Genomic DNA, 12789 nt, shown 5'->3' on the forward strand with positions numbered 1-12789 from the left:
GCGCACAAAACTGTAATTGCTGTCCCAGGATCGGGAACCGCTGATGATCGCTCCGGATTGGGATACGGAGGTTGGCCTCTGTGAGGTCCAAGGAGGCGAGGAACTCTCCCTTGTGTACTGCCACAGTCACTGTGCGCAGGGTATCCATTAAAAAATGTGGGACTTTCAGACTCCGGTTCACCTTTTGGAGGTCCAGAATGGGCCGAAATGTCCCCTTTATCTTTGGCACCATAAAGTACACGGAGTACCTTCCTGCCCCTTGTTCCGCCTCTGGAACTGTAACGATGGCCTGCAGGCTTATCAGACGGTGTAGCGTGGTTTCCACCGTGGCTCACTTGTCTGGGGAAGAACAGCGCGACACCAGGAAGGCGTCTTTGGGCGGGTGAGAAAATTCTAAGGCGTAACCTATGTGGATTATCCTCCTACCAGCCGTCTCAGGGGAGTGGGTGATCCTGATATCATTGGGAGATTTTGCGGGCTGCAGTTCCCTGGCCGGAACCTCCTCTCGCAGCCCGGCTGGGTCCCCGAAAGGACTGCTGACATCCCGAGGAAGGCCTGAATCCAGAGGAAGCGGAGGAACCCCTTCTTCCTGACTTAGATCTTCTGGCATCTCTGACCCGGATCCTTGGGGCAAAGGCTTTCCGAAAAGGCTTTCTATCCTCCGGGAGCCTATTCCCTTTGGATTCTCAAAGTGACTTTACCAGCTGGTCCAAGTCCTCACCAGATAGGAGCTTCTTCCTGAAGGGAAGGTTACATAAACGTGCTTTAGAAGAAGAAGAGTCAGCCGACCAATTCCAGAGCCACAGCAAGCGTCGGGCCGCTACTGAAGAGGCCATGGAACGTGCCAAAGTCCTTATGAGGTCATACAGGGCATCCGCCGTGTAAGCCACTTCCACCTCTAGTCGTGCCGCCTGTGCCTGGGACATGGTCCCAGAGGCTGACGGATCCTGTGGTTGCTGAATCCAACACAGACAGGTGCGCTGCATCATACTGGCACATCAGCCGCTCTGAGGCTCAAAGCCGAGACTTCAAAAAGGCGCTCCAGGTGGACTTCCAATTTTCGATCCTGGGCATCCTTCAGGGCTGCCGAACCTGCCACAGGAATGGTACATAAGAACATGCCATACTGGGTCAGACCAAGGATCCATCAAGCCCAGCATCCTGTTTCCAACAGTGGCCAATCCAGGCCTTAAGAACCTGGCAAGTACCCAAAAACTAAGTCTGGTCCATGTTACCGTAGCTAGTAATAGCAGTGGCTATTTTCTAAGTCAACTTAACTAATAGCAGGTAATGGACTTCTCCTCCAAGAACTTAGTTTGCTGCTTAACGGCAGAGACCGCCACATCTACCTTGGGGGTCTGAAAGGACTGCAAATGCTCCTCTGACAGTGGATACAGTTTGGCCATGGCCCGTCCAACCTTGAGGCCAGCAACTGGGGCATCGCATTCCCTGCTGATAAGCTTCTGTATTTTCCTCGGAATTGGGGAAGCCGAGGGGGGGTCCTCGCAGCCCATTCAGGACCGGGTTGACCCCTTCGCTGTCCGAATCCTCCTGTGACAGTTTGAGCTCTAATTCCTCCAGTACTTGGGGAATAAGGGGATGCAATTCCTCCTGCTTAAATAGCCAAACCACCCAAGGGTCATCATCCCCCCCTCCCTGGGGCATCCAGCAACATCGGGTCATCCCCACCGGCCTCTGGGTCCGGATCAGGGTCAGAGTCACCATGGGGCATGGCAGTCTGAGGGCCCGGAGAAGGCAGGACCTGAGTCTTTAGACTCTTAGCAGAGCCATCAGCGCTGTCCTGAGACCTCCTCTTTGCAGCCTTCCTAGCCAGGAAGGCCTCATGCATCAGTAGCACAAACTCCGGGGAAAAGCCACCAGGTCCCATATCCTTGCTACTGGAATCTGAAGCTGTATCCTTCAGGTCTCCCTGGCCTGGTTCCATCACAGATGGACAAAGCGGGGGAGGGGGGGAGACACTTCCTTAGCCTTCTTCCCCTGGGTAACCTTTGACCCCGGGGGTATAGCAGTCAATCCTGCTTTTCCCGCAGGTACATTCCTAGGCTTTCTGGGCTTCTGACCCTTGGCAGAAGAACCCTCCCCCGCAGCACATGAGGCACAGAGAGAGTGAGCATCCACTCTAAAACCAGGCCACAGGCCCTACAAACCTTCACCAGGGCACTTTTAGACATGGCAGTCCTTCTCCCAGGTCCACTGGGTTACCAGAAGGAAGAAATCTGACGGGCTGAGTCTAGCACAAAAAAACAAAATGGTTCCCAGTCTAGCCCAGGCCCTCAGAATGTCTGCCCTGAGGCCAAAATATTCCTAGGAGCTACTTCCCCACCCGAGGAGGCTCCGGGAATTAGAATGCTCCTCCTCCCCCAGCAGAGCACTGCCTAAAAACGGCAAGCCTCAGAGAAAAGCCCCTGCAGAGAAAAAAACTGAAAGCAAGAAAAAAATTTTTTTCAACTCAGGAAGTAAGAATAAAAAAAATCCCCACAGGGGTACTTTCTTTTAGGAGGCACTGGAAGAGGGCTTCAGGGAGTGAAGGGAACCAGGCCCCTGGCTATCCAACTCCCCGGAAGCCAAGGGCTCTTCAGCCGGAAGAATCCAACCCCCCGTTTGCCCTGCTCCACCCAAGGGATGGCCCGCGATCGGAACCTCACACCTCGGGGAGCCCTGCAAAAACTCAGTCCAGAGCTGCAGGATGCATGACCACCATCTGCTGTAGGCAGAGAAATACTGAGAAGCAGAACATGGCACTAGAGTTACATAGCCGAGCCTCAAAGTTTGTTCTCTGCCTCCATCTGCTGGTAGGAGGATATAACCCACTGATCTGGGTATGTCCAGGAACTATGAAATTAAGTGTTTTGGGAGGGGGGTGGTGAAATTAAGGAGGGAGGTGCTGTCAGCTTTCAAAGCTTTGGCACAGGGAGCCTCCGACACAGTGAAAACGTGCAAGCAGCAAGGCAGGAGAGCAGAGATCTTCTGGGGCAGGTCCTGCTGTATGATAAGTGCTGCTATGGGGCCTGGGGCCAGCGTGATCAACACCAACCATATGATTGGCCTGACTGGACCACCAGGGCAGGCCTTATAGGCCAATCTTCCCTTGCCAATCCCCCCCGGAAAAAAATGTCATTTCGGGAATTCAGTGAATTCCTTGACTGCATGCCACTGGGACACACCCAACTTAAAGCAGGTCCTGGTTTGTTCTGTTCCAGAGAGGAAAGGCTTTTGTTGAAATGCATCACTACAGGCTAAAGTCAGTGTCAAGTGCAGCACTATAAGGTTGTGTCAACATTATAGGAAATACTGAATATCAAGTAGGTTACTATAGGATGACTGTAAACATATGAGACGCCCCCACTAAGGGGTGCTGCTTTATCATGTTGTATAATTAGTATTAGCACCACAGAGTACAGATGAAATCTTACTCTGTGGGCAGAGTACAGAGTATTTTGGGCAGAAATCCCAAAATCTGTACTCTGTGGGCTGAGTACAGAGTATTTTGGGCAGAAATCCAGGGCATTAACCCTGCCCCCCCCTTTGGATTATGTAACTTACCATTTGCCATTTGAACTCTTTTTATCCCTCTAGATATAGTTATTTATATATATATATATAGTTGCTCTTCCTTTGTTGTTGAATCTATTTAATCAATGTTTACATTCCTATTTTTTCTTGCCTCTGCTTTAGTTATTCTCTTCAGTCATCATCCCTTTACCCTGTTATAATGTATTTTCCTTGCTTTGGTTAATATGTGAACCGACATGATGTGCCTTTCTAATGTCGGATTATAAAAATTACTAAATAAATAAATCAATCAATTTTAGGTACAGCAGTGCAGGATAGAGAAAGCACTATCAGCAAATAAAGTATAGGCTGCTGGATAAAGTCAGTACTGGCAGCAGACAATTAGAGTTAGTGTTGATAGTACAAGGTTAAGACAGTAGAGCACATTTATTTATTTATTTATTTATTTATTTATTTATTTATTTAATAGCTTTTATATACCAACGAACGTTGGGAACATCTCGTCGGTTTACAGAGAACAGAACTGAGCAACAGGCTTTACAATTATCATATAATTATATAAGGAACATTAAAAAACATACAATTAACAGAGTAGAATATACAATAAATAATTAACTAAGTGGGATGCATGATAGAGGTTATCCATCTAAACGGGGGGGGGCAAAGAAATTCTGATAAATAGGAAGGATATCAACATTTGTAGGCGGCATATAAACACGTGTTTGGGAATAACAAGTTCTTATGTACAATATACAATATGCAATATATGCATATTGTATAATATATATTGCATATATATTGCATATAATATACAATATGCATATATGCTTCACCCAGCACATGTAGTGCTGAGTGAAGCACTGTGGCTACAGGCAAGGTAAAGGGCAGGAACAACGGAACACTTTTTTTGGTTGCGTGGAGGGGAGACAAATAACGGAATCTCCGTCCCTGCCCCTAAGCCCCCCTAATTGCTGATGCTGAGGGGGAAGTTGTTCGGGCCATGGCCCACCCCATGCCGCTGTCTGTGGTGTTGGACAGGCAGAGCTGAGTTCGGTACTGTAGAGCACCGTATAACGCGCACTGACGGTATAACGTGCAGCAGCAGCAGCCGGCGGATGTGAGCTCTTTCCGCTTCCTGTTTTGGATCTCCATCGGGGGAAGATGGCGTCCGATCTGGACCCGGAGGTTCCGGCTTTAGACCCGACTTTGCTGGAATGTTCGGCCAAGGCGGTGGCGCTGGTACGTGGCCGCAGCAGGTGGAGGGGAGGTGAACCGGCGCCGACTCCTTGTTGTTTTCTCCCCCCGAAAGCCGGAGGGCTTGGGCAGACCCCGTCCTGCAGGCGGCGCCCCGGGGCCACCCGCTGCGCTTCAGCCACCCCGGGGGCAGCGAGGCCGTTGCCGGGCCCGGGATTCTGGCTGCTGGGAGCCTGGAGCTATTCCTCGGAAGGCGGCATGCGAAGCCCTCTTAGCGCTGGCACCTTGCAGCGGCGGCGGCGGCCTGGCTGTCCTCGGGGTACAGCCGGCCGGCTTTTGGGATGTTTCCCTCCCCCGTCTCTCGTTTGCGTTGCAGGGGTGGATAGGAGCTATGGCAGCCTTTAATCGGGGAGAGGATGGTTTAAAAAGAAAGCGGGCAGAGCTTTACCGCACCGCCAGCGACGGGCAGGATACAACCACCAGTGGGGACAAAGATTACATTGCCGGGGGGGAGAGAAACTTGGGTCCCTGTATTTACTGCGGAGCTTGCTCATAGTTGGGTCTCATTTCTAGCTTCCTTTACCCCATCATGTCTCCTTTTTCATTCTTAAGTTTCGTGCAGCTAGTCTATCGTTTATTTTTATTTTTTTGCAAGTAAAATTGAGGAAACAAAACTATGCACTAGATATAGATGGAGTCCAGGTATGCCTTAGCTACCTATACCGTGCCACAGAGATACTCGAGATTAATGTAATGCTTTAACCACCTTTGTCAAGAATTTAGAAAAACTATTTCTCCAAATGTTTGCATTTAATTTTTTGTATGTGCTGATTACTAATAAACTTACTAGATTAAGAAATCATTAATACAATTTTAATTTAGTTGATGGATTTATGAGATGTTTTAATGGTATGTATCCAACATCGGCTTTGAAGGATTGTGGGTGAGGTTTCCCAGCTTTTTTTAAATTTTTTTTCAACTGCATTCAGTCTGAAATGCTCATTTCTAATACCAATAATAAATATTAAAGTTCTAGGCAGTTCACATCAAAAACATTTTCTGACCATTGAAAAATGTTGATTTTAGTTAACCTCGAAAATTGTCAGTGGACTTCAGATTTTAGGTTAAGATGTTTGAGAATCAAAATGTTAATGTTTGCTTACATACATCATTTAGGGGCATGATCAGACTTTTCTTGTTTGCCCTTTCTGCTTTTTCTGTCTTTGCTTGAGTCATAGTGAGTTCTTGATTATGATGAAATATAAAGAATATATTATGAGCCTGATTTATTATTTCCAGGTCATCAGGTCTGTAAAGTGGGGAAGTAGAAAAGTGTGTGTATATGTACTCTTATCTTTGACATCTGTGATCCTCCTGCAGAGGGACAACTGCGGCACACTGGTTTGTTTAGAGAAGCAGGAAAGCTGTATCTGAGGTCTCCTTAGTAATAGTTTCAGCAGGGTTTTATACTGGTTGGTGGCATCCTCTGACAGCAAGAGGGCACCAGCACCATTAGACGAGTTATACAATTGCTAGCTTCCTCTGATCATTGTGCTGCTGCCATGGTAACCAAACAGTGCTCATTCATGTCTCTTGTCACTGTGCCATTCTGCTGACCTGGCTACCTATCTGAACTGTTTTGGTTGTCTGGTAGATAAAATGTTGTCCTTGGACCACTGCAGCTTTGAAGCCTGTGGGGGTAGTATGTAAACAGTTTTCTTCCAGTGTTTACATTGAAAAATGTAATGAGCAGTGAAATGTATTGTTCTGTTGAAAAAGAATACATTTGTGGGAATATATTTTACTAGTTATTTTTATGCTTCAAAGGCACACTGAAAATAGCATTTGCTTTTTCTGTTTAAAATGTACAGTGCTGAGAAATTTTGTGACCCTCTTAGGATATTCTGTATTTTAGCATAATTTTATACTCAAACATAGATCCTAATTTAAACATTCATAAGGGAGAAAGATAAACTTATTGAATAAATAACTTAGATAAAAAGGATATATTTTGATTTGTTGAAACAAAAAGCTTCAACAATCTTGTGTAATAATATGTTACACAAGATAGGCGTCTCCTTGAACAGCAGTAACTTCAGCTAAACATTTCCTGTAACTGTTGATCAGACTCTCACAATGCCTTTAAGAAGTTTTGGCCCATTCTTCCATAAAGAACTGACATTTGAGGGCTTCCTTACACAAATGGCTCACTTTAGGTCTTTCCATAACATTTCTATAATGTTTAGGTCAGGAGTTTGACTTGGCCAGTGCAAAATACAAAATCTCTTCTTAAGCCTTGTTGTAGTAGATTTACTTGCATGCTTAGGGCCATCTTCCCTAAAGACATCCCCCCACCATTTCAACACGAATAAAACCATTCAATACAGGAAAAACTGTACCAGAGATGACCTCATCTCAGCGATCTCCAACAAACTAGACCACTTAGACCTCACCAATGCAGACACAGTGCTTGCCTCCTGGCACGACATCACCAATAACATAGCCAACACTACTTGCTCCCTGCAATCAAAACTCATCTCTCCAACACACAAAGAAAAAAGGAAACCCTGGTACTCCCAAGAACTAAAGAACCTAAAGCAACACCTTCGGAAATCTGAGAAGATCTGGCGTAATGACCCCACTCCCACACACCTTGCCCAATTTAAATCCTCCTTACATCTATACAGTGATAAACTCAATAAGACAAAACGAGACTTTTACGCATCCAAAATACATCAATTCCAATTCAACCCTAGAGTGCTATACGACTACGTTGCCTCACTAACCAAGTCAGCAGCCCCTGACATTCCAGATGAAGTAGCCAAACCCAAATGTGAAGAACTTGCCACATTCTTCCAAGCCAAAATAGACAAGCTGCTGGCCAACTTCACTACTTCATCCACTACACCCGTCATCCACTCTAAACTTGACCTCAACCAAACTATCTCTAGTAACTACACTAAAGTTCTTGCATCCCTAGACTGCACCTCAGCACTTGAAATCGAATCCTTCATCAAGAAAGCCAAACCTTCCTTCCACCCTTCTGACACAATACCCACCAAACATCTACTTACCATCCCTAACATTATCGCCAAACCCTTAACAAACATCATTAACTTGTCCATTACCTCGGGACAGGTACCTGTTCCCCTTAAACAGGCTATCGTCAAACCAGTCTTAAAGAAACCTAAACTTGACCCCTCCGGTCTCGCCAACTACCGACCCATTTCTAATCTTCCCTTCATTTCTAACTTCTCGAAAAAACTGTCAACAAACAACTTTCAGAATACCTCGAGGATAACCATATCCTTGCACCCACTCAATTTGGTTTCCGGAAATCCCACAGTACAGAGACACTTTTACTCTCCCTGTCAGACCATATCCTTAAAGGATTCGATAAAGGGCAATCATATATTCTTGCCTTTCTCGACATCTCCGCATGCAATACCATCAGCCATTCCATTCTCCTACAACGCTTAACAGAAATTGGTGTTATGGGTGTTGCTCACAACTAGTTCAACTCCTACCTCAGTAACAGAAACTGCAAAATTCAACTAGGAACCCATGAATCCAAGGCCATCCCCCTCAATCAGGGTGTCCCACAAGGCTCATCCCTTTCTTCTACCCTTTTCAATATCTACATGCTTCCCCTCTGTGCCCTCCTCTCTAGTCTCAAGCTGCCTCACTATGTCTACGCTGACGATGTTCAGTTACTCATTCCAATCACTGACTCTCTATCAAAAGCAATTGACATTTGGAATGATACTCTCCACTCCATCAACAAACTCTTATCCTCCATCCATTTAGCTCTTAACACCACTAAAACTGAAATCATGCTCATCTCACCTCAAAACCATCCTAACCACCCCCTTAGTCATATTCCATTCGCCCAGCAAGTACGTGACCTGGGCGTCATCCTTGATGGTCATTTCACGCTGAAGAAATTCATCAGCAATATACTAAAAGACGGTTTCTTCAAACTCCACTCCCTAAAAAAACTGAAACCCCTACTACATCCCCCCCGACTTCCGAACCGTTCTACAAACCACCATCTTTGCCAAAACTGACTACTGTAATGCTCTCCTCCTCGGCCTCCCGAACAACTCCATCCACCCCATTCAAATACTGCAAAACACAACAGCCCGGATCTTGACCAACTCGCGCAGAATTGACCATATCACACCTGTTTTAAAAGACCTACACTGGCTCCCAATTACATCCCGCATCCAGTATAAGGCCCTCTCTCTCGTCCACAAGGCATTATACAACCCTGAAATGAAATGGTTTAATGAATCCTTCCGCCTCCACCAATCCAACAGACCCACCAGACACCAACATCTCGCCACTATGCCTACCCCCTCTCCCAAACTCTATAAACTAACCTCCACGAGAGCCCGAGCGCTCTCGATCGCCGGGCCGACCCTTTGGAACACAATGCCAGTTGAACTACGGCAAGAAGAATGCACAAAAACCTTTAAACGGAAGCTGAAGACCTGGCTCTTTACTAAAGCTTACACTTAATTTCTTCATCATCTTCTCCCATCCTTTCTTCTTTCTCCTTACTTTACAGTTTGCCTACCTTTCCCTAATTTCTCAGTACTCTCACCCTCTTCCCTCCACCCCACTACACCCTCCCTTCCTTCCCCTCCTCCCCACCCTGTCCCTCTACCCCCTCTTCTCAATCCAAACTCCTCTCATTCTACCTTCCTTCCCCTCTCCCCCTCCATCTGCCATCTGCACTATGTCATCGCTTCTTAATGGATATTGAAATTATTGTTCTATTTTATTTTATTTATATCTGCAAAACTTGTTATTAACATTTAATGTTATATTCCCTTCCTTGTCCCACTTCTTACCTCCCCTCCTTTCTTGTTCTATTGTTAACATGTTATAACTGTTCGATATAATTCTGTTCGATGTAAAACGCCTCCCCAGGCGTCTGTTTGAGTTACACTGTGAACCGATGTGATATCCCTGATGAATGCCGGTATATAAAAATTTTAAATAAATAAATAAATCTTCTACATCCGTGCTTCTCAAGCTTTTTTATTTCATGCCACACTTTCAAGCTTGCTTAAGTACACCAAACCAAATTCTGCATATTTTTCACTCTTTCCCCACCCCCCCCCCCCCCCCCACCAGCAGGAAGACAGTAGCAGTTTTTACCTGTGTACGTCTCATTCTGCCTGCTTCAATCTCACATATGGGTATACAGAACCAGCCGATCCTATGAGATTACAGGGCTTCACACATTCAAATACACAGATAAGTGCTGTTCTTCTCCTGCCAGTGAGAAGGAGGGGTATGGGGTAAGATTACCTGAGCTCTGGTGGGTGAATCTGGGACACTGGGGGAATTCGCACAAAAACATTAAATTCTGCAAACTTTATATTGGTCAAAATAACACAATTTACATGACAGTCTTTAAGTAATTACATTTTAAATTAATACAGAAAAAAACTATTACTTAAAGATGCAGAATTTTAAATATTTTGAGCAGAATTCCCTAGAAATTCACTGTAAGTGTCCCTTCCACTCGGTCTCCCTACTCCCCTGGCCACTTTGCCCTCTTAGGCCCCAACTCCTCCACCTGTCAGTATCTCTTCCCTCCACCTCTAGGCTCAACCCCTTCCACTCTATCGCCAGTTTCAGAGTTTGACCCCGTTCTCAGTACTGCCCCTCACACAGGTTCCCTCTGTCCCTCCCTCTCTCACACACATGCTCCCTCTCTCTAATACACATATACACATCCTCATTCTCTCGCACACACACACACATCCCCTCATACAGGGCCCTCTCTCTTGCATACACACCCACACAAGCTCCCTTTCTCTCTCACACATTAGTCCTGGGGGAATTCTGCGCTACAGTGGAGCGCAGGATTTGCACAGAATTCCCCCTGCGCAGAAAATAGCAGAGACCCCGGCATGCGAAAATGGCAATTCTGCACAGGGGGGGAATTCTGTGAAATTCTGCGCTCTGCAGTAGCGCAGAATTCCCCCAGGACTAACCATCTCTCTACTACAATCTACTCAAAATTCAGCTATGTGACTTATTGTTGCGCTCGGGGGTGGACCCTTGTCCTGGAGCAGTGGAGATCTGCTCTCTGGTAGGGACCAGGAAGCACCTGTCCCCAGGGGGCGGAGCACCGGAGGAGACAGAGGCTAGGATGAGCTTCACCACTGGAAGCCCGAGGTCCCCCTGGGAGGAGCACGTAGGGACCTGAGCTGCTTGGACTTAGGTTGGCCTCACATGGTCTCCTGGAGAGATGATAGACAGGCGTGCCCACAGACAGGAGAGGAATGTGATCAGGTTCAAGACTGGAGGTCAGATGGAGCAAGGAGGACCAGAACAGTGTAGGCGATGACAAGGCTAGGAACAGAGCCAGAATCTGGAGACACGGTCAAGCAGGCAGAGGTCAGAATCCGAGGGTCAGTCCGAGGAGTGGTCAACAAAGCAGGGATCAGGTTCCGGAGGTCAGACAAGGTCACAGGCAGGCTGAGGTCAAAAGGCAGGCAGCAGGCAAGACGGATCAATGAGCAAGCCGAGGTCAGTATGAGAGACAGTCCAGAGGTACTACCTGGGGAGACGACAGATGAACACTGGAACAGGGATGCAGGAACAAGGCTGGAACAGAAGGATCCTGGAATGAGACTGGAACAAGATTCAAAACGCAGTGACAATCTAGTACAACCAATCTCGATTGCCAAGGCAAGGAAGTGCAGGCAGGGACTTCCTTATATCAGGGAATCAATCGGGGCACGCCGCAGAGCTAGGACCCGCCCCTGGCCCTTCAAGAGGCCGAGCGATCTGCGTGTGTAGGGGTGTGGCCAATGCCATGAAGGGAGCCGAATTTGATGTGAGGCCTGGTGTGCAGTGGAAGGCCTGGCGACCGCCACCGCGAGACGCCGAGGCCTGGAAGAGCTTGCAGCTGCTGCTAGGGAGGCCGACCCGGGACCTGCCGTGGAACCAGAGAAGTGAGCAGGCCCGTGTGCAGGCCGAACGCGGACGGGGTGTGTAACACTTATCTTTCACCATTGTTGCTATAGCCATTTAACTCCTTTTCTCAAGTCACTACTTTTTCCGTATACAGTTTAGGCTCCTCTTAATCACCTACAAGACCCCTCGCTTTGCCGTTCCTTTCTGCCGCTCCTCTTATCTCTCTCCCTAAATCCTTCCTTGTGAATTCTGCTCATGGGGCAAGTCATTCTTATCTCTGCCCTTCTTCACTCCCAACTCTGTGCTTCCCACTTTGCTGCATTGTATGCTTGTAATAGACTTCCTCAGTTGGTGCATCCTGTGGCCTTATTGAAATCTAGTCTAAAAACCCTGCTTTTTGAGGCTGCTTTTAAATCTTAACCCCTGACTATGCTGCTCACAGCCTTATTGATGTTAACCATTTTCTTAAATGACATTTCCTGTATGTTTCTCTTGATTAGATTATAAACTCTAATGAGCAGGGACTGTGGGTATTTTTTTTGTACAATTGTTTTTGTACAATTCTGTTCCCTGTACGTACCAGGATCAGTCCAGATGGTGGGTTATGTTCCCTGTCCAGCAGATGGAGTCAGAATAAAAAACTCGAGAGGGGGCACTATATAAGCCCCTCCCCTTTCCTCAATCTTCAGTATTCTTCTGACTCCAGCAGATGTGAGCAGGGGTCTCTGCGGTCCCCAGTGCAGGAGATTAGGTTTTCTAGTTTTCTATTTTCTTTTGCTTTTTTCTCATAAAGGGATCAAGTAAATATGTAAAAGGTATAATTTTGAAACAATTTAGTTTTCTGAGGAGACTCAGCAGGTTTCTGCCTTTTGAGTCGTGAGGTGCTTGCTGCCAGGTCTGTACCTCGTTTCTTTTATTCTCCCCCCTCCCCCCCCACTCCGTTTTTTCAGGGCACCCTTCTTTGGGTATTGGGGGAGTGTTTGTTTAAAAAAAAAAATAAAAATTTTTTTCCTCAGGACCCGGGGTGCATACTAGTGGTGCACCCCGGGGTGCATACTAGTGGTGCTAGTCACTCCCCCTCCCTCCCCCTTTATTTTAAATTAGTTTCAGCTGCTACCGACC

The 12789-nt window shown here is 46.8% G+C and overlaps 1 protein-coding gene across 1 annotated transcript in view; it reads left to right on the forward strand.

Moving 5' to 3' along the window:
- The first annotated feature begins 4624 nt into the window (after positions 1-4624).
- UBR2 (ubiquitin protein ligase E3 component n-recognin 2) overlaps positions 4625-12789 on the forward strand; it is a 426990-nt gene continuing 418825 nt past the window's right edge. The window contains 1 exon segment of the mRNA XM_029593304.1: positions 4625-4773. Within this exon segment, the coding sequence (XP_029449164.1) occupies positions 4696-4773 (78 nt within the window). The 5' untranslated portion in view covers positions 4625-4695.

Source organism: Rhinatrema bivittatum, chromosome 3, assembly GCF_901001135.1.
Source record: "Rhinatrema bivittatum chromosome 3, aRhiBiv1.1, whole genome shotgun sequence".
NCBI classification, from domain to species: domain Eukaryota; kingdom Metazoa; phylum Chordata; class Amphibia; order Gymnophiona; family Rhinatrematidae; genus Rhinatrema; species Rhinatrema bivittatum.